Raw genomic sequence first — 23326 nt, forward strand, 5'->3', positions numbered from 1 at the left:
AGAATCTCACATATGGTGTCAAAGGACAGATTTCCACCGGTCTAATGTCCATTGCACGTGTTTCTTGGCCCAAGCAAGTCTCTTTTTCTTATTGGTGTCCTTTAGTAGTGGTTTCTTTGCAGCAATTGGACCATGAGGGCCTGATTCACGCAGGCCCCCGTGAACAGTTGATGTTGAGATGTGTCTGTAACTTGAACGCTGTGAAGCATTTCTTTGGGCTGCAATTTTTGAGGCTGGAAACTCTAATGAACTTATCCTCTGCAGCGGAGGTAACTCTGGGTCTTCCTTTACTGTGGCGGTCCTCTTGAGAGCCAGTTTCATCATAGCGCTTGATGGTTTATGCGACTGCACTTGAAGAAACTTTCAAAGTTCTTGAAATGATACGCATTGACTGACCTTCATGTCTTAAAGTAATGATGGACTGTCGTTTCTCTGCTTATTTGAGCTGTTCTTGTCATAATATGGACCTCTACCTTGTCACAACACAACTGATTGGCTCAAACGCATTAAGAAGGAAAGAAATTCCACAAGTTAACTTTTAACACGGCACACATGTTAATTGAAATGCACTTTAAGGTGACTACCTCATGAAGCTGGAGAGAATGCCAAGAGTGTGCAAAGCTGTCATCAAGGAAAAGGGTGGCTACTTTGACGAATCTAAAATCTAAAATATATTTTGATATGTTTAACACATGTTTATTACATAGTCGTTTTGATGACAATGTAGAAAATAGTACAAATAAAGAAAAACCCTTGAATGAGTAAGTGTGTCCAAACTTTTGACTGGTACTGTATGTTTCAAATAATCATAGGCCTATTCACGTGCCATGTCTTACTGCTGCTCTCCTCCATGTCGTTGTACAGTACTGTAATATAGGTGATGGCGTCGGGGCGTAAGGACAGACAGAAGGACAGGGACCGGCAGAGGGATAGGGCCCTGCTAGACAGCTATGGAGAGAGGAGCTTCCCTGCCCCCTTCCCTGGGGACACACTCCCCTGGAACCTGGCTAAACACCAGAGGGTCAAACGCTCTAAGTCTGCATCAGGCGCCGGGGACGTCCTGGACCCGGCTGAGAGGGCCGTCATCCGCATCGCAGGTAGGCAGTCTGCTGTCTGCAGCACCACGACACTCCTCCTGCCACCTCTCACACATGCTGCTTTGCCATGCTACTGTTCCAAACAGGCCTCACGCTCGAAAATTGGGTCTGAACTAGCCTTGTCTGAATGGGGCTAATGACACGTTCTATGTATGAGTGTGTTTATCATACCAGCCATTGAAGTAGTTGATTTCTGTAGAATTTTGTTGACTGTTCTCATTGGCAGTAGCCGAGTGTGTGTGTGTGTGTGTGTGTGTGTGTGTGTGTGTGTGTGTGTGTGTGTGTGTGTGTGTGTGTGTGTGTGTGTGTGTGTGTGTGTGTGTGTGTGTGTGTGTGTGTGTGTGTGTGTGTGTGTGTGTGTGTGTGTGTGTGTGTGTGTACGAGTGCTGTGTCGGGCAGGTGTCCTTGGACTAAGTTTCACCAACTGAACAGGATGTGTGGGTCCACAGAGTGTGGGGCTATAGTCAAGTGTTAGGTGTGATTGTCCTTACAGGGCTCAGTCAATAGAGGGATATCTAATTCACATGATTTATTTAGATAGTTGGGGCACGTAACGTTGATGTTGCCTTCTTATTAGCTGCTCCACCCATAACACTGTAATTCGTTGGGTGGTTGTGCAGCGAGACAACAGAACAGTTTCAGAGACATTAAATAATCTATGTTACATATTTGTGACAACTGTGTCCCTCAACTGGTAGCCGAGAACATCCTACCGTGGGGACGGTTGTACATTCCTTACAGTATACTGACACCATATTCACTCAGTCGGTCTGTGCTATTGAAGTCCCTGATGGCAGTGTAATGGACATCAAGGGCCCAATCAGATTACATTTCACCATTGTGTTGCCACGGCAACGTGGAGTTTGAGTTTACGACCTCAGGTGCACGTTGGAGTGCCTACACCTTCCCCCCTTCATTAGATGCTTGGAGGAAATGCATGTTCCTTCCCCTCATTCTGTAGCATAATTGGAATAAGAACAACGTCATTGTCCACACACCATGTATGTGAAAATGTGCCTTTGCTTCACTATAACATTTTTGACATCAAAGACAAACAAACATTAATACATCAGGATCATTATCGACATCTAGCTCATTTCAATGAAACTATTCCGTGTTTTGCTGGTCTCCTCTCTGGTTAAAGTAAGGTTAGATCTACCCAGAATTTGCTGATGGCTTTGAGGCCTAAACACGTCCATTGCAACTGCTGAGATTTGAAAATACGTCTAAGTTATAGCCTAGTCTTTTTCATTATATACTGTATGATTATTATTTATTTTTTTTGTGTGGTGGGGGGGGTTGTCTCCTGTCTCCTATCTCCTATGCTCTCCCTCTGCCATAGGACCTGGTGGGGCTGTGTCAGCACACATGGGGCAGCCTTTGTTCTATTCTCTGCTGACATGCTGCCCAGAGAAGGCTATAAACCCTGACAGTATGGGGAATCATGCATATATCTCAGCCTCTAGCTCTCCAACAGCCAGCCGGGGCATTAAGATAGGTCTGGGGTGTGCACATTTCAAATGGCAAGTGGACTGCCTCTGCGGCTGCATCTGTGTGTGTGCACTGCGTGTGTGTGCACTGCACAGGTACTTGGATGTGTGTACACTACGTGGGAATCCTTTGCTGGGGTGCATCCGAATTTGCTACACTTCTCCCAAAGTGTGCACTTGCACATTCCATATCATGGCTTTACAGATGGTAGTTAGTGCTAATGCTCACATTTGGGAAAAGTGTGGAGAACATCAGTCATGTTTGTCAGTCACAAGTGTATGGCACCAATTAAAGCCATGTACATGTATGTGTGGCAGGATGCTGCTGACGGAAGAACGGCTCGTAATAAAATGTCCGGAACGATGCAATTGGAATGGCGTCGCACACATGGAAACCATGTGGTTGATGTATTTTGATACCATTCCACTCGTTCCCCTCCAGTCATTACCACCAGCCCGTCCTCCCCAATTAAGGTGCCACCAGCCTCCTGTGCTGTGTGGGACAGGCGCTAATTAGTAGGCTTTGCTCTGAGTGCAGCAGTGTTCCCTAGAGGCAGGTGTGTATGTGCATACTGGCAGGAACCGGAGAACGGTGCCTTCTGCAGATAGTTCCTCCCTTAAACACATGTATCCACTAATGTCTCCCTCGCGTGGCGGGTCTTAGACAGACAGGTTTTAAAATGTATTACTATGTATCTAATTACTTCATCGAGGCTGATTTGAACCACTTACGGGAGCTCTCTGGCTCAGAGGAGCAGGGGAGTTGTTGGGCTCCTCCTTCATGTGTTCGGTTATAAATTAAATACCATGAAGCTGCATCCCCTAGCAGTGACATGTGGGGTATGGCTATTTGTCATATAGCACTCTCCTTTGGCACACTTGGAACAGTTGGGAATGGTTCAATCTGTCTCATTTACACTCCAGTGTCAAAAGGCTCTTGTTGAGTTCAACTCAATTCTCCCAGAGGGAGTTCTTCTCAGCTCCTCTACCAGTGTTCTTGAAAAGGGTGAAAAGTGAGGTCAAACTAGGGAACCGGGAGGTGAAAGGTCGTGTAAGCGCCAGGGCCGAAGAATGTGTGTCATCCTTAATGTGTCCGCTGGGACCTGAACTCCAGAGCAGTGTCCCCGCTTTTCAGTCACTCACACCAAAAGGTCAATACGTGTTTTGAATGCCATCCAACGGCGCTAGATATGCTAGCTTTGATTTTAGAGGGCTGAAGAGAATCATTCAATGCTTTCACCTCAGACAGGAGTCATGAATAAATATGTTGACACTGTTGACACATTAAAACAAATGTATTACAACATCTGGTGCCATGCTAGTTGCACACTTTGACGGCCTTGTTGTGTTCAGAGCTGTAAAGTGTGTGAACGGTGTCTGTTTCTGACAGGGCCCTCCTCTGGGGTAAGGCTTTACTTAACCGGCTAACATCCCTACTGAGTGGCTGTCTATTATTCATAACAGAGCTGCTATGATCTAAAGCTGTCAAAGTCACGGAGCCGGGTACACACACACACACACGCACGCACGCACGCACGCACGCACGCACGCACGCACGCACACACGCACACACGCACGCACACACACACACACACACACACACACACACACACACACACACACACACACACACACACACACACACACACACACACACACACACACACACACACAGAGAGCAGATTTTAATGTGGGAAAGAGCCATTTGATTCATAGGGCCGTGTGATTCTGCACTGACTGTATATTGATGACTGGATGAGTCATGCGTCCTCTCTGTTCCTCTCAGAGTGTGTTCACTGTGCTGTAAACAGAGTGAAAGAGAGTCTCTTCAGTCAGTGTAATAAATAATCCACCATTCACACGCATTGGTACTGTCTCAGTCACTGAGGGACTTTGGGTTGAAGCCATGCCTGAGGGCTGCCATCAGTAGAATCACTAAAAAGAACATGCTGTCTGTCATTCCACACTGTGGTACAGCAAGTGTCTTATTTGTCTCTCGCAGATCTCCAAAACATCTCAGGCATTTGCTCGACAGAGGCCTGCCGTGTGTCAGTGGACCCTTTTCCCCATCCCTCCAGAAGTCTCCAGGCTGCAGTAGCCGTATTCACCACCAGGTGTCAGTCCGCATGGGAAAGTTTCCCAACCGGGTCCTGGAGTAGCCCTGGAAACCCTTTGAGCCTCTGGAAAATGTGCCTCATTCTCTATCGTTTTCAATAGAATGTGTTACATATTTGTTGCGGCCGATCTTATTGGCCACAATGGCTCTCCTTTCATTTCACAGAGGACAAGTTTTATACTTCCTGAAAAGTCAGTCGGAGGGGTTCAATTTCCATTTTCTAATATAATATATGTGTGGTAAAGGACTTTTTGGACACAGCATAAAATGGCTCACTGACGAAGCCCCATTGTATGCTCACGCAAATGAATGACGTTACTAGTATGAAGAGTAGAAGGTGGGGTATTACAGTGGTGCCTGATGGTGACTAGTTAGAGGCAAGGTAGAGCATGGGATAGACTAGACCTGATGTCACCAAGATAAGAATGTCAGACTGAATGACTTGTCAGTAACCAGAGGGTGGCACCAGCCTGTTTCCATGGCATTCTCCTGTACTGTCAACATCATTGCACAGTCCGTACACACTCGTTAGACAAGTAGTACACTGCTCAGAATACGCCATATAAGCTGGAGGCTTATAGGGATTCTATATGTAATTATACATGAACCCGAGACATGTTTAGAGACTCCTGTCCTGGCTGTAACTGATTAGCATGGAGATATGTTGTCAAGAGGTAGGAGTGAGAGAGGGAGCGATCGATAAACTGAGAGATGGGTCTCTGTAGCCCTCCTTACCCCCCCCCACACACACACTCAAGGCATTAAGGGACAGCTGGCAGGAAGGTCACTTTGAAACACACACAGAACGGTGACACATTTACAGTATGTGGGTGACGTAGTAGCCTGACATGAGTAATATTCTTTGTGTCAGCCATCTTGGTCATCGGCATAGATCTTAGTCTGTGACACAGATTTGATTTGTTGCAAACGAATCTAACTTGAAACAAGCAAGAGTGCCTAACCCAGTGCAAACGCAAGTGCCAAAAAAGCTGATATTGTTTCAATAGAACATTGGAATATTAGCCCTGTAGGACAGTATCCCTCTACGCCCTTCAATTCCAGTTTCATTTCTCACTTGCCATATTAATTTCCTCCCCGTTGCAAAGGACTATAAATCATAGCGTGCATAAACCAAGAGCCACACACACAGTCGTAGTTATGGCTTTAGAATTACAGCTCAGGAGTCTGTTATCTCTGGCCCACCTTTACTGCCAAAATTAGCTCCTTCTTGCGTGTGTGCGCGTGTGTTTGCGCTTAACTGTGTGTGCGTGTGTATGTGCACGCGCATCTGTGTGTACACCCGTGTATGTGCGTGCATACTTGTGTCTTTGTGTGTGTGTGTGTGCCTTTGCTTGCAATCTGCCGCGTCCCTGTACCCGCTCTGCTTACAGTAAATGCGGTCATCGCCACCATCCTCCAGCAGAGTATTCATTAATAACTTAGACATACATTTATAAAAGCTGCTGAGGTTGGCGCGGGCCCTGGGATTAATGACACTTCACTCTCGGGATGTACAACGCTGAGAGAAACATTAACGAACTCTGATGGATGCTTAAAGCACACCGGCGGTTTGAGCCATACATTCTTAAAACAACAAACGGATCATAAAGGGCACAGGTCACAGGTCAAGTTGGGCATGTTTAATTCCGTGTTTGTGCCAGCTGTGTTAACATGTTAACGTGTTCATGCAGTGTCATATCACTCACCTCATAGGCCGAAGTGGACATATTCACTCCCATGGTTGTTGTGTACATGGGTTTGTACAGGGTTATACATCCCCAGAATCATACATCACACACATGCACACTAGGGATGTGACAAATGTAAAAATGTTCTTAACGTTTAAAATTCATTTTTTTAATACAGTTTAAACAATAACAAAAAAAATGTACATGTGAATTCATAATGCAGATATGGTGCTGCATATGACCACTAGGGGGCCATTCAGTTCAATCTACCGCAGTCTTGGCTACCATACGGCGCTCACCTTATTACTGTCCCCCACCCACTCAGCAACGGGGGAGTAAATTACGTTTTTTAGGTTCTCAGCTGTGTGCCTCTCCTCCATTTTCTCAGTGGTCAGTATATTGGACTTCATGTCCCACTTCTCTTCAATGGCTCGTTGCAGGGATGTATGACAGTGTGTTCAAAGACATCCAACAATCATACCATCATACCGTTTCTGTACCGTTCCGGGGCATATGGTATTACCGAAAGTGCACACAAGGGGCGCTATTTAAAAAAATATATATCCAGGAGGGAATTGAACTATAAGAAATCTAACAAGAAGCTTGTTCTTAACATCTAGCCACATAGCTAGCAAGTTAGCAAACCAAATGGATAGCTTTAGCCCTGAGCTGGATACAGTGCATTTGGAAAGTATTCAGATTTTTAAAAATGATATCACATTTACATCAGTATTCAGACCCTTTACTCAGTAATTTGTTGAAGCACCTTTGGCAGCGACTACAGCCTCAAGTCTTTTAGGGTATGACGCTTGGCACGCCTGTATTTGGGGAGTTTCTCTCATTCTTCTCTGCAAATCGTCTCAAACTCTGTCAGGTTGGATGGGGAGCGTCACTGCACATCTATTTTCAGGTCTCTCCAGAGTTGATCGGGTTCAAGTCCGGCTGGGCCACTCAAGGACATTCAGAGCTTGTCAGAGGCTTGTCCTGAAGCCAATCTTGCGTTGTCTTGGTTGTGTGCTTAGGGTAGATGTCCTGTTGGAAGGTGAACCTTTGCCCCAGTCTGAGGTCCTGAGTGCTCTGGAGCAGGTTTTCATCAAGGATCTCTCTGTACTTTGCTACGTTCATCTTTCCCTCGATCCTGACAAGTCTCCCAGTCCCTACTGCTGAAAAACATCCCCACAGCATGATGCTGCCACCACCATGCTTCACCGTAGGGATGGTGCCAGCTTTCCTCCAGGCGTGACGCTTGGCATTCAGGCCAATGAGTTCAATCTTGGTTTCGTCAGACCAGAGAGTCTAGTTTCTCATGGTCTGAAAGTCATTAGGAGACTTTTGGCAAACTCCAAGCAGGCTGTCATCTGCCTTTTACTGAGGAGTGGCTTCCATCTGGTCACTCTACAATAAAAGGCCTGATTGGTGGAGTTCTGCATAGATTGTTGTCCTTCTGGAAGGTTCTCCCATATCCACAGAGGAACTCTGGAGCTCTTTCAGAATGACCATCAGGTTCTTGGTCACCTCCCTGACCAAGGCCCTTGTGATGGCCTATGATATATTTTTGCAATAATTGCAATAATAAATAGTCAAGATAGTAGAGCGTAGGTTCTTTCAACAATGAGACCAACGTTGAGGAAGGTGGTCTTGATCACGCTGTTGCTTGGAGGAGCCTCTGCTGAAATGAGTTGAGCGGATCTGGGGGCTGGTACTTCCAATGACGTTGTCAATCTTAGTTTCTCTCCCCGTTTCTCTCCTCATTTGTCTCAATGGCCACATCCTGTTCAACAAGGTCCTCAGTGGTCACTTCCGTGAGGGTCATAATAATCTCATCGGCTCCCATATCCAGAGGTGCTTCCTCTATTTCAGCATCTTCCATCTCTGCACCGGTGGCAGTGGTGGTAGCACTTGTAGATGACGAAGAGGTTCTTGATGTACCATTGGAGGTGGTGGTCACGCTTGTGGATGACATAGGCAACGTAAAGGGCCTTGCTGCAGTGGAGGTCACACTTGTGGATGACGTAGAGGTTCTTGATGCACCGGTGCCGGTTGTGGTCATACTTGTGGATGACGTAGACGTCGTAGAGGGTCTCGCTGCAATGGTGGTCGTCACACTTATAGATGACGTAGAAGGTCTTGATGCACCGGTGGCGCCCTCACTTGTGAAAGACGTAGAGGATCTGGCTGTAAAATTGCCACCCGTTGCCCTAGGCACAATAAATGGATCCAGAAAAGAAAGAATGTGGCAGAGGCGCCAAGGCCGCTGGCCTGAAGCTGCTGACCCAGATCTCTTTTTCTCTGTTTCTGCCCTTCTCTCTCTCTCTTCTCTCTCTCTCTGATACTTGTCCCTGAGTCCTCTCCACTTACTCCTACAGTTTTCTTCTACATAGACATTTACATGATAAACCAAACCATCACCTCGCATAGCTATAGTTATTTGATTGCTAAAATGGACATCTCACCAACTGTACACACAGACACATATACACGCAGGGTTGGGGAGTAACTGAGTATGTGTAATCTGTTACACGTAAGGGATTACCAAAAAAATGGTAACTGTAATCCGTTACGTTACCAGCAAAAATATTGTAATCAGATTACAGATATTTTTGAAAAACTAGATGATTACTTTGAGGATTACTTTTAAATTCAGAAAGTCTTTGATACTTCTCTGTTTTCTCAATGACGTGCAAGTTTCCGTTTGTTCCACCTGAGCGAGTCTGACCACAAGTCAGAGAACACTATGATGACACACCAAATGGGTTTGATGGATGAAAAGAGCAGGAATAGGCTTTTGTAGGCTACAGTCCAATGGTACAACTGCTGTCAGCATCCAAAGACTATCCAACTTGAATAAACGCTTGGAGGTAAGGTTGACAGCAGTGGTGTATTCTACGGCTTTACGGATATCACTTATTATTGATGTCTACTGTTGAAGTCGGAATACACCTTAGATACACCTTACATACACCTTAGCCAAATACATTTAAACTCAGTTTTTCACCATTCCTGACATTTAATCCTAGTAAAAATTCCCCGTCTTAGGTCAGTTAGGATCACCACTTTATTTTAAGAATGTGAAATGTCAGAATAATCGTAGAGAGAATGATTTATTTCAGCTTTTATTTCTTCCCTCACATTCCCAGTGAGTCAGACGTTTACCTACACTCAATTAGTATTTGGTAGCATTGTCTTTAAATTGTTTAACTTGGGTGAAACGTTTCGGCTAGCCTTCCACAAGCTTCCCACAATAAGTTGGGTGAATTTTCACCCATTCCTCCTGACAGAGCTGGTGTAACTGAGATGAACGTGGTACCTTCAGGCGTTTGGAAATTTCTCTCAAGGATGAACCAGACTTGTGAAGGTCTAAAATTTTTCTTGTGGAGGTCTTGGCTGATTTCTTTTGATTTTCCCATGATATCAAGCAGTGGCACTGAGTTTGAAGGTGGAACTTGAAATACATCCACAGGTACACCTCCAATTGACTCAAATGATGTCAATTAGACAAACAGAAGCTTCTAAAGCCATGATATCATTTTATGGAATTTTCCAAGTTGTTTAAACTTAGTGTATGTAAACTTCTGACCTACTGGAATTTAGATACAGTGAAATAATCTGTCTGTAAACAATTGTTGGAAAAATTACTTGTGTCATGCACAAAGTAGATGTCCTAACTAACTTGCCAAAACTATAGTTTGTTTACAAGAAATGTCTGGAGTGGTTGAAAACCGAGTTTTAATGACTCTGACTTCAACTGTATACACTACCGTTCAAAAGTTTGGGGTCACTTAGAAATGTCCTTGTTTTTGAAAGAAAAGCACATTTTTTGTCCATTAAAATGACATCAAATTGATCAGAAATACAGTGTAGATGTTGTTAATGTTGTAAATGACTATTGTAGCTGGAAATGGCTGATTTTTAATGGAATATCTACATAGGCGTACAGAGGCTCATTATCAGCAACCATCACTCCTGTGTTCCAATGTCAAGTTGTGTTAGCTAATCCAGTTCATAATTTTAAAAGGCAAATTGATTAATGAAGGAATAAAACTGGCCTTCTTTAGACTAGTTGAGTATCTGGAGCATCAGCATTTGTGGGTTCGATTACAGGCTCAAAATGGCCAGAAACAAAGACTTTCTTCTGAAACTTGTCAGTCTATTCTTGTTCTTAGAAATTGAAGCTATCCCATGCGAGAAATTGCCAAGAAACTGAAGATCTCGTACAATACTGTGCACTACTCCCTTCACAGAACAGCGCAAACTGGCTATAACCAGAATAGAAAGAGTGGGAGGCCCCGGTGCACAACTGAGGAAGAGGACAAGTACATTAGTGTCTAGTTTGAGAAACAGACGCCTCACATATCCTCAACTGGCAGCTTCATGAAATAGTACCCGCAAACACCAGTCTCAACGTCAACAGTGAAGAGGCTACTCCGGGATGCTGGCCTTCTAGGCAGAATTCCTCTGTCCAGTGTCTGTGTTCTTTTGTCCATCTTAATCTTTTATTTTTATTGGCCAGTCTGAGATATGGCTTTTTCTTTGCAAATCTGCCTAGAAGGCCAGCATCCCGGAATCGCCTCTTCACTGTTGACATTGAGACTGGTGTTTTGCGGGTACTATTTAATAAGCTGCGAGTTGAGGACTTGTGTTTCTCAAACTAGACACTATAATATATTTGTTCTCTGTCTCAGTTGTGCACCTGGGCCTCCCACTCCTCTTTCTATTGTGGTTAGAGACAGTTTCATAGTTCAGTTTCATAGTTCTCATAGTCAATACCCCCAACCAACTTCATCACTACTACACACTACACCCCCAACCCCACACAAAAAAATAATCTTGCTCTTGACTTTCCTACCAGACTTTGCTGATACTTTCTTTATTGAGGAAAATGTACTTACTATGACTGTGATATGTGGTTGTGTCACCTATCGATCTTAGGAAGAATGCACTAACTATAAGTCGCTCTGGATAACAGCGTCTGCTAAATGACTACAATGTAAATGTAATAGACATGCACACACACGCACACCTTCTCGAACCCTCTCATGTGGACAGCGTGTGTGAGTATCTCAAGCCACATGCAAACTGCCACATGCCTAAGCACACAGCGTAGCACACCTGTTGTCTGCATTGGGAGCTGGGAAACTGCAAACAATCACCTCAGATTGTGTTGACACAAAGTTAGATATACATAGATGCACATTGAAACACGCACGCACGCACGCACACACACACACACACACACACACACACACACACACACACACACACACACACACACACACACACACACACACACACACACACACACACACACACACACACACACACACACACACACACACACACACACACACACACACTGGTCATCTTTCACCTCATATAGACAACTGGAGAGTCCTCAAAGATGTCGTTAACTTGTATCTTGTTAACAACTCACAACTCACCTATTTTTAGGGGGCTAGATGAAATGTCGAGGCACGGAAAGAAGTAAGTGTAAATGTAAATATTTCTAAAAGGGCCTGTTGCTGATACACCAGTAACAAGTATGAATGTGTGACGTGATGTGTGTGTGTGTGTGTACATCTCCAGGTGAGGTGTAGAGAAATGGTGTAAATGGGTTTATACAGGAACACACCACTCCACTCCCATCTGTTAAGCCACAGTACAGTCTTCTAATACCCTCAGCCCTTTAGCCTAGTGGTTAGAGCGTTGGACTAGTAACCGAGCGGTTGCAAGCTCAAATCCCTGAGCTGACAAGGTAAAAAGAAATCTGTCGTTCTACCCCTGAACAGGGCAGTGGATGTCAACAAAGGTAGCTCCCCGTACCTCTCTGATTCAGAGGGCTTGGGTTATTTGCGGAAGACACTTTTCAGTTCAAGCATTCAGTTGTACAATTGCCTAGGTCTTTCCCTTTTCAGGTTTAGAAGAAGTGAATGCTAACTCCCGTTTGTTTAAGATGGTTAGCATAGCTAGCATACATAAATCGTAGTTTTTTAACTGTAATGCAGTTGATTGGTAACGATGACATGAACATGTGTTAGGGTTAACATCCATACAACAATTATACTCAGATTTCTACCTCAACATAGTGTTAAATACACATACAAACAATAACCTAAATGTAGGCTAATTTTGCAAGGAGGCAATGAGGAGACTCTTTCCCCCATGGCTCTTTCCCCCGCGCGTTTCCATGGCAATTTCATTATTTTAGTCAAGTTCGATTGGCCTCTTTACCGCATCTACCGTATGCCGAAGGCTACTCGAGTTTTCTATTGTTATGGCACATGGCAACGATAGAATACTAGAGTTAGCTTCAGCACAGTAAAAACAGTGCAGTAAAGTATGGATGCAAGCTTGGTCTCGTATCTGTTTGTGTTGACTTGCCAACTCCTATGGTCACTGAGTCGCCAATGTTTGGCTTGATAATAATAATAATTAATAAAAAACATTTATTTTGTGCTTTTCATAACAGGCTGAAAGTGCTTCAAAAAACCAAGCAACACATCATTATGAGTAGCCTAGCTATAGTCAGGTAAACCAATAGAGGCCAAGTCTTTGAGTGCGTGCATCCTCCAAAGATGGAAAGGGACAGTGATCAGAGGAATGACCAACAATGTTCATAGGAGTTGGCAAGACAGCATCAACAGATCTGGGACCAGGCTAGATGAAAATTGTGGTGAACCATCAGGTCTGTGTAGTCCTAGTCCTATCCTGTGCCAGTAGTGAAACAGTTTCCATTTCCTGTCGAAGTGTGGGCGTTTGTCTGGAACGGCAACAACGGCTCCTTTTCCAGTGGCGAGTGAGGCGTTTGGACTTATCCTGTTTCCTCACAGGAAAGGCCCCTGGCTGATGTCAGGGACTGGCCTTGGTCATGAGAAACTCGCTGATAGAACGGCCAGGACAGCAATGAAACAACGAGGGGAGATTTTCCTACGGTACTGCCTCTACTCCCTGTTATTGTGCTGCTGAAGGGGATCTGATGTTTAAAGACACTGAAATATAACAATACTTGGAGGAGTTAACACTAGAACCGTTGGGCCTCGAGGGACCCCCCCTTCAAGCTAATGAGCAGTCATTCTGACTGCAACATTCTAACAGTGTAATTAATACATTTCATATATGCTTTTGCAAAAATAATAATTTGGTAGTGTTTATGAAGGCTGTGGGTAACGTTAGATTACTTTATTTTATATTATTTTATAATATAATATTTTATATCAAAATCTAATTATCAGTTTATGTTACTGTAGGCTCCATGTAAAAGAAATATGTGTTCAATCAATTTTATTAGTGTTTGTTAGAACTATGAAGCAGAAATGTGTCTGAACACAGTAACAGTTTCGTTTTTATAACAAAATAGACTAAAAATAGCCCAGCCACCAAGATGCAGGGTCAAGATGCACGGTCAACTGATGAAAACATTGGTAGCCTAAACATCATTATATGCACCAAGTGGCCTTGATAAATAGTGAAACTCAGCACAAAAGCAATAATGACATTATAATGAATATAAGTGTCGATATGGCAGCAGTCAAAAATAGTCAATTATTATCAGCATGTGCTTGTGTGCGTCTTCACGCAGGAGTTAGTGTGATTTCATTTAGCTGTTATCCCTTGTCCTAACAGTTGACAAAATGTTTGTAACTCACTCGTTGACACACTTTCACATACCTTTGTTTGGTTGTAGTGCGTATTGGTCTCCGGTTTTCTCTTTATAGGGGCCTTATTTCGCGCAGAGGGAGGGAGCTTTGTTCACGGTGCCAGCCAGACTTGTTTTCTTTGCAAGCAACTTGGCCATAGTGACATTTCTCCCCTTGCCTCATCACCACATTCTGCAACACTCACCACATTCTGCAACACTGATAGGACTGCTTTGATTCGAAGGACTGATGTCGGGTACATACAATTTTAAGATTAGAATGAGAGTGGATCAATACAATAGCATGGGCCGCCCTGTTCTTCACTCACAATGGCTGAGTACATAATTATGCATTGTTCGCACCTCCTCTAGTTCATCAACTCACCCGTTCTCCCCCTTTCTCCCCATCGTGCTTTTACGTAATTTATTTCATCTGTTGTTGCATGTGTGAAATTAGTTTCAGTATAGTTTAGGTTCCGTTTCGAGGTCAAGTATCAGAGTGATTATCAACTGGGCACGGCACTTTCAACTGTTGGAAGATGTCAGCATTGTTAGTTGTTTTATTGCTTTCGCACCGATACAGATGATTCATCAAACCTTTTATGTGGCTTGTATGGGTACCGTGAGTGAGGCCGCCAAATCAGGTGTGATATTAAATTGATGAAGTCATGACATAAAAAATAAATAATAGTTATCCCTGGATTGTCAAGTAGAGGAGCTGCTGAATATTCAATGTTGCCTGCTTTCGAAGGAGCTTGTTCCCAGAGGATGCCAAGGGCATATCTGCATTGTAACTAGTTTTTAAACGTATTCATCAATTGAGAGGCAGCAGCATCAAAACATTGACTTCCACTGCCTGGTGAATGACCCAGACACGCCAGCTAGGCAGCAACAGCATAGTGCATTGGCACAATCTGGGGAAGGGAGGGAAAAATATCCTTGATCATGAGAATTGTTTTTATTTGGTTTGTTTTTTATAATTCAATTGAGCTTTTATTTTGTTTCTGTCATTAGGAGTGCATATACTGTACATTATACATTATATATTATATATATTTTTCACTGTTTATGTTTGGGTCTTGCATCTTATGTTGAGAATTTGTTCTTCCTTTTTTAACCCTAAGTCAGGAATTGGGCCCGCTGTAGAAATGCTGAAGCAGCTTGTGTGTTAATTTGTGTAGGAGTTGTCACTGGGTGTGACTGTGAGTTTGGTTAGGAAAGTACATGCTAAACCCATGTGGTGCTTTTACTACCATGCAATGGTTTGATGGTGCTCTCTCTCTCTCTCTCTCTCTCTCTCTCTCTCTCTCTCTCTCTCTCTCTCTCTCTCTCTCTCTCTCTCTCTCTCTCTCTCTCTCTCTCTCTCTCTCTCTCTCTCTCTCTCTCTCTCTCTCTGTGCTTCCCCTGCCATGTGTCTTTAAGAGCTTAAGAGGAGGAGCCTGGCATTCATATTGAGTATTTCTCTGTTACGGGGGTGGTGGGGGGGGGTGCTGACCACTGGAATGAAGTTGAGAGCTGGGGAGAGCTCACAACCTACTGAGAGAACTACAGAGCAGGCAGAGAGACAGCAGGGGTTGTCGCACGAACAGGGAACGAGAGAGAGGGAGCCCCCTGACCTCAAAAGGAGAAGAAGGCAGAGGAGAACAACAAAAAGAGGAGCAGAGGGTGACGTGCCCCGTTGACAGACAGCACCGGCCATGGCCATGTATGAACCCGCATGCCTGCCCCCCAATGCAGAGGAGCAGGACTTCATCCAGGCGTATGAGAACGTCAGGGAGAAGTACAAAGGTACATGCCAACTAGGGCCCACACACTCACATAGAGGGGTGTCTGCTGCTACTGCTGCCGGTGATGACAGGAATTGAGTGCGTGTGTGTGAGGAGGTGTGGGGGAGAGGGAGAGTGTGTGATATCGGTAGCTCTGCACTGGGGTGTTAACAGCACGTGTTTGTATAAGCCTGTGTACCTTCATGTGTCTTTCTTCACGTCAAGTGTGTGTGTGTGTGTGTGCGTGTGCGTGTGTGTGCGTGTGCGTGTGTGTGCGTGTGTGTGTGCGCAACAGGGAGTGCAGGCGGCCAGCCACACACTGCTCCTCCAGAGTGCTGAGTGAAGTGTTGATTGGACCACGTTTTGCTGCCACTCTGCCGGTCTCTCTCAGTGGAGGTTGTCAAAGTTCACTGTTGATTTACTCCACTGCTCTACTTTGACATGTGGCCATAGCCAACTAGGTCTACCATTCTAACCTTTGACCTTAATGAAATGGAGCGGAGAGGGTCTTACGTGTACTGTAAGTGCTCATCTGATTGTGTTATCTTTTGCCCCGCTGCAGTTCATGGGACGTGGACAGGGGTTGTTTCTCTACAATGAAACATACTGTCCGTCAATTATTATCACATTATGTGTCGTCTACCACAATTAATACAATTCATGTTCTCTTTAATTGTCTCTTTTGAGCCACTTGGCTAATGTTCCTGATAAAGAATGCTCTGTCGTTCGTAGTCTGTCACATCCACTGGTTGGAATGTCAATCACCTCCTTTTGTTCAGTGCAGAGGCTTTGTTTAAAAATGTCACCCTGCTTCCGCACGTCTGAAAAGTGAAGGCGTACCCGTGTGGGGAGTCTACCTGGTAGTCTGTATAGGGATCTATACAGCAACCCCAGAACAGTCTGTGATTTTATATCACCATGGGGAAAAAAAGAGCTAATGTGTAAATGCAATACTGCAATGAGGACTTGATTGAATTGAGCCCCCAGTCAGAAGTGGGTTTTGGGATGCACAGGTGATTATGCACGACCTCAATCATATCACACACCTGCATTGGTGTGTCTTTGTACCCATAACTCCTCTCCATATCCCCATCTCTCTGCATGTCTTTCCTTATTCCTTTACTGTTCTGGATATCAAAGCTCTAACTCCCTCCATCTCTCTCATCCTGGTGTCCCTTCTCTCTCCTTCTCCATGCATTTTGCTCCCCTTTATGTATCCCCGTTCTGCTTTCCCCGAGGAAGTAGTCCTTCCAGCCAGTCCTTCCTTCAGAAAACAGAGAGCTCATCTATAAATATCGCCCCAGTTTTTTTTTTTTCCCCGAGAGGATCTGGAGAATGAGCCCCGGTGCTGAATCAATTTAGCTGTTGCTGGATGGATCTGCACGTTTGTGGGTTTCTGTTTGTGAACTATTTGTGGGGGGGGCATGCATACACGTGTTGAGCTGAGGTCACTGTGTGTGTGTGTGTCTGCGTGTGTTTTTTTTTGGGCGGGGGGGTTATAGAACGCATGGCCAAGAACGGTGGCAGCCAGGCAGGTGTTTATATTTGAGACGTTACTCTGTGTTCTGTATTCACAGTATCTGTCCTACAGGCATGGAACGTAAAACAGGCAAGACTGTCCTGCTCTGCTCTCCTTATTAAGGCACAGGAGTCAGGGAGGCAATGAGCTGCTCATCTGTCTCTCTCCATCTCTCCCTCTCTGTCTCAGACCCCGCTCTCTCTTTTGCTCTCTGTCCGTCCCTGTATCTCTGTCTGTCTCTTTCTCTCTCTCCATTCCTCCCAGTCTCTGTCTCTCTCTGTATCACCCCCACTCTCTGTCTCTCGCCATCCCTACCAGTATCTCTGTCTCTCTCTCTCTTTCTTTCTCTGTCTTTCGCCATCCCCCCCAGTGTGTCTCATTCTGTCTCTTGATTTCTTGAGTTAATTGTTTTAATCTGAACCTGTGTTCCTTTCAGTGGTGTTTCCTCACTATCATGCACAGGTGAATCTCAGGTCATGACTCATCAGACTTCTTGTAAAACCCCCTTTTGCCTTCAACTCTGGTTCTGGTTCTTCTCTGCGTATCTCTCGGCATATAGTAGGACCTAGTGTGCCTGCTGATGTCCGATAATAGAGTAGTATTTAGTATTTAGTCTGTAAACATTGCCAGGTGGCTCGCAGTTCATATGTCTAGTTTGTTCTTCCGCTTGGCGTCTTTAGCCAGGGCAGCATACCGTGACAGTGTTGGTGTTTCACTGGGAGATTTCATTTCATTGTCCACACTCACCACTCACCGGAGAATTCCCCATTTGTTTTGAGCTGTAAGTGTGCTTCTCGCCTCACTGTTGGAAGGAGGAGTGGTTGCCATAGAAGTGCCAGATTATGGACCACTCGAATGACCTCGATTCAGAAATGATTATATTCAATGAGAGAAGAAAGTTGGTGATGCATATTATGTGAGATGAGGTAAATATGTCTGAATTAGAATGCTAAACCATTGCTCTGGTACTTTGTACTGATGCTCCTCCATTTCACTAGTCAGAGTTTATCTCCGGTAGAAGACGTATCCCCCTGGGTGATGAAACAACTATTTGAAAATTCTCACCGTCCGTCCCCCATTCTGTCATACCGCCAGATGGACAACATGACACTTGGGTCTTACATTCATCACAGTATGTACAGTACATAGAATGTGTGTAACGTTCTGGGTGTCGTGAGTGGGAAGTCAGGCGCAGGAAACAGAGAGTTCAATATAGTGCTCTTTCAATGCACTCATGGTGAACAACGGCCACCCCACAAAACACTGGGTGCTCAAAACAAACGCCCCAGTCACGGGGGACGAAAACTGTCCAGCAAACTCCACGAACATAAACCAACACGTTCGTCTACACCAAACACAAAGGTTACAATATTTAATCCCGCACAAAGAAACAGGCGGGCCGGCTGACTAATAAAGCCCAACTAATTACAACAAACTCAAAACAGGTGTAACCAATAAACACATAAGGAGGGGGAGGAAAGAATCAGTGGCAGCTAGTAGGCCGGCGACGACGACCGCCGAGCGCCACCCGAACGGGAAGGGGAGCCACCTTCGGTTGGAGTCGTGACAATGTGTCCCTCTCTAGGAGTCACTCAGCCTGTGTTCTTTGATCCACTGTCATATCAGGAAGACGGACAACATTAATGGATAACAATAATGCAATACATTTGTAAGTGTCTATATATATATATAAATGTATCCCTCTGTAGGAGTTAGTCAAAATTTCTCTTTGGTTCATTTGCAGCTCGGGAGACAACATGACACTACTGTCTTACGTTCGCCAGAGTTTGTGTATAGAACATATCCCTCCTTGGAAGTTAGTCAGCCTGTGCTCTACCTATTTCATTCACTTGTGCTGTCTCATTGTCCCAGCATGGCGAAGGGAGTGAGGGAGGCAGGTGGGCTACTGTGGCTGGCCGGCTTCCCAGCGTCCTCTAATGCAATTTGTGACGACAGGTGATGTAGACGGGTCGTCACTGGTGAGGGGGATTGCCCCAGTCTGGATGGACGTGCCGGGCGGACGGGCGGACTACGGTTGGCATCCACGCTCTCTCCCACCGCCAACTTCCATGGCGCCTCCCTTTTCCGCGGAGGCTTAAAATAACCCACAAATATAACCTCAGCCTTATTCGGCCAGCCAATTAAATAGTTATTTTTGGCTCGAGGGCAGACTTTGATTGTACCATCTTATTCTGGGTTATTAAACACAGACATATATGGACTGTGGTTAATAGTTTGATTTGATATAAATGTGCTTATGCTATGGAATGATGGAATCTTTACTCATGCTAAAAACAAAGGTTGCAGGTTGCAGAAAGTGAGGGGTGCACTCACAAGAAAAGACTGTGGTTGTGACAAGCCGAACTTGATGAATCTCCATAGATCAATGAAGAATCTGTCAGTGGATGACTTAAGTTATATTTAGGGGCCTTGTGTAAAGTCCTTTGGGAAGTGGTCAGTCACCCAGCTTGATGAATGAACAAACTATTTAAAACCAGTGGTGTCTATTCTACTGTTGCTATGTAATGTGCGACTGTAGTGACTTTGTCTGCTTTAAAGCGGTGAGTGAGTGCGTATACTGTATATACTGAACAGAAATATAAACGCAAATGTAAAGTGTTGGTCCCATGTTTCATGAGCTGAAGTAAAAGATCCCAGACATTTTCTGTATGCACAAAAAGCTTATTCCTTTGAAATTTTGTGCACAAATTTGTATACGTCCCTGTCAGTGAGCATTTTTCCTTTGTCAAGATAATCCATCCCCCTGACAGGTGTGGCATATCAAGAAGCTGATTAAACAGCATGATCATTACACAGCTGCACAACACATGATCAGTTGTCACACAAAACAATCCTACAGATTTCTCAAGATTTGAGGTTGTGTGCAGTTGGTATGCTGCCAGCAGGAATGTCCAACATAGCTGTTTCCAGACAATTAAATGTTAATTTCTCAACCATAAGCCGCCTCCAATGGCGTTTTAGAGATCTTGGCAGTGCATCCAACCGGCCTCACAACCACAGACTACAGATTTCCCTAATTAAAATCACTTGGAGCTGATTTCCTGGTGTTTTTATAGTTTTGAAATGTTTTTGGGGGGCCAAATAAAGCCAACCGTGGGTCAAATTCAGCTCGTGGGCCGCCAGTTGGGGAACCCTGCCCTAATCTATGGATTTCACATGACTGGACAGGGGCGCAGCCAATGCCACGCACTTGCTCAGTCATGTGAAATCCATAGATTTAGTGCAGGGTTCCCCGACTGGTTGGTTTTATTCGGCCCCCCAAGTTTTCTGAAAAAAAAAATAGATATATATTTTATTTTCATTGTTAGACATAAAAAACTGTAAAAACACAAGGAAATCAGCTCCAAGTGATTTTAATTTAGAAAATCTGTTCCCAATTTTTTCCACACATAATAGAGAGATGTGATCATATACAAGTGTAAGCAAGGTTTGAAATCATTATGTTTTGGTCAAATATTATATCTATTCGGCTTCCTGTGGTCAATTTGCACTCTACAAATGATTTGTAATTACGTTCCGTCCCCCCGACCATCCTCTCAAAAGAAACCGTCCCGTAGCTGCGTCCCGTAGATGGTCCCTGGATTAGAGCCTACTGAATTTATTTAAATTGCTTGATTTCCTTACATGAACTGTAACTCTGTAAAAGCGTTGAAATTGTTGCACGTTGCGTTTATATTATTGCTCAGTGTGTATATGAGCTGGCAGATCAGGTTTCCCCAATGGACAGGCTAGTGAGTGATGTGTGTGTGGTGGGCCCGAGGAGCTTCTTGTGGCTGATAGGCTGAAGTGATGGGGATTCTAAGGATCAGGGTCAGTGACAGGTCAGATCTCCATGAATCACTGCTCTCTCTCTATCTGTCTCTCTCTCTCTCTCTCTCTGTCTCTCTGTCTCTCTCTCACTCCCCCTCTCTCTTTCTCTAAGACTCTCCATGCATGTCCGTCTCCCGTCGACCGGCTGAATTAAGGACTCTCAAAAGTGTTACTTTAAATATACCCTTTTTAGTGTGTTTGTGTAACCACTTTGAAATGGAAATCCATACATATGCAGTGTGTATGAAGCTATTCACATACCACTTGCATTTAGCTTGCCGCAGAAGTACTGAAATTGAATAATACATATATTTGAGAACCATGCTGCTCACGTGTCTCTGTCTGTCTTGTGTTCTATCTCACAGGTAAGCATTGTCCCTCTCCTCATTGACTCCAACACAGGTCCATTGGAATCAGGTGTTGTAGCCTACTGTGCTGTCTTAAATTGCTTTGCTGACAACGTACCTGTGATTTTCCAGTAGTACCCTCAGTGCTTGTGTCTACTCGAAAATCGCCCCTCACCCTCTGAAGCATTGCCCTACAGTGGCCCCTATGGCTGTAGCTCTGTGAATCACACACACACACACACACACACACACACACACACACACACACACACACACACACACACACACACACACACACACACACACACACACACACACACACACACACACACACACACACACACACACACACACACACACACACACACACACGTGCGCACGCGCACGCACACTGAACTGACGCAGAGGTCAACCAGGCACCGCAAATGACATGTGAATGCTAAAGGAAGTCTTGAACAATTGTGCCTAGGTAGAAAATCAAAGTGTGTGTGTGCTGTCTGCTGTGTAAAATGTGTGACATTATGAGGACGTTTTCCTTAATTGAGTGGCTACCAAAATGGTCCCTTTCAAAGAGCTTAAGCTGGCAGTTTTCCGGAGCAAAAATTGAAAAGGAAAATCTCAGTAATGGAAATGTTCTGTACAGTATGTCTGTGAAGTCGTTGCAGCAGAAATGCAGCGAGCTCAGAGTGTGTGAGAGTGAAAAGAGAGAGCGAGCGAAGGAGTGTGTGTTAGAGAAAGAGAGGGGGGAGAGAGAGAGCGGGGGAGAGAGATGGGTAAAGTGTGAGTGGGAGAGAGAGAGAGAGTCCTTTGTTCCGTCGGACTTAACTCTGAGAGGCGTCTGAACCATGCTGAGGGAAAGACGGCGGGTTATTCCGGGTCTTTTCCCGGCCTCTATGTGTTTCTGTATTCCTGCCATGTCAGCATTCTTAGGGCCGGTGGCAGCAGCAGCCCGGGATAGATCAGCACTGACACACAGCTCAGTTGGGAGGTCACTTCAAGGCCAGGAGGGTCATGGCTAGCCGGGATCCAGCTTTTGTCAAATGAACGTCAGATTTGACTTTTCGTAGCAGGTTAGGAGAACTTGTGCAGCACCTTAGGATAATTAACGTATCAGGTTAGGAAAAGGGTTAAGGTTAGCTAAAATGCCAATTTTTTTTCGCCTTTGGACTTTAATTTGACAAAAGCTGGAATACGTCCTGGCCGGTCATGGCTAGACCCTTCCAGCTATGACCGGCCAGGAGGGATGATAATAGATGCTTTACAGAGATTCCTCCGGCCTTATATGGACTTTGCAGAGTCCGCTGGGAGCCTTCCCAATTATTTACTGTCCGTTTCCTGTCAGAGAGGCATAGCTGTGCAGAAGCTACTGTTCTGTTTGCTTGGATTACAGCAAGTCCCACAGTAAAATCTGCTCTCTGTCTGTGTCTCTGTCTGTATCTCTGTCTGTGTTTGTCTGTGTCTCTGTCTGTGTCTCTTTCTGTGTCTCTGTCTGTGTCTGTGTCTCTGTCTGTGTCAGTGTCTCTGTCTCTGTCTGTGTGTGTGTTTGTGTGTGTGTGTATGAACTTCCTCGCGCGTAATGTGTCTGTTGAAATTCAGTTTTTAACAATGTTGTCAAACATTACACGTGAGGGAGTGCGCACACACACACACCATCTGAGCCTCTGAACATGCTGAACAGACCGATCTGCAGTCTGCTGATAAAGTCGGTGAAATGCTGAGCCGTCTCATTCGCTTACAGTCATGGTTTTTGTCCACCTCATCTCTTCTCCTCGAACTACATGACGTGACATCTTTATTTGATGTTTCTCAGACATCTTTGTTTGAAAGCGGCATGATTGA

The 23326-nt window shown here is 44.7% G+C and overlaps 1 protein-coding gene across 5 annotated transcripts in view; it reads left to right on the forward strand.

Annotated features, from left to right (window-relative positions):
- Positions 1–865: 865 nt before the first annotated feature.
- LOC127915142 (plectin-like) overlaps positions 866–23326 on the forward strand; it is a 177321-nt gene continuing 154860 nt past the window's right edge. For 4 of the 5 annotated variants that reach the window (XM_052494082.1, XM_052494083.1, XM_052494084.1 and 1 more), the window contains exon 1: positions 866–1097. In XM_052494082.1, the coding sequence (XP_052350042.1) occupies positions 881–1097 (217 nt within the window). In that variant the 5' untranslated portion in view covers positions 866–880. Of the gene's footprint in view, positions 1098–15580; positions 15813–23326 lie in introns of those variants that run through there. The other variant, XM_052494087.1, reaches the window with a different exon arrangement.

This window comes from Oncorhynchus keta, chromosome 34, assembly GCF_023373465.1.
Source record: "Oncorhynchus keta strain PuntledgeMale-10-30-2019 chromosome 34, Oket_V2, whole genome shotgun sequence".
NCBI classification, from domain to species: Eukaryota; Metazoa; Chordata; class Actinopteri; order Salmoniformes; family Salmonidae; genus Oncorhynchus; species Oncorhynchus keta.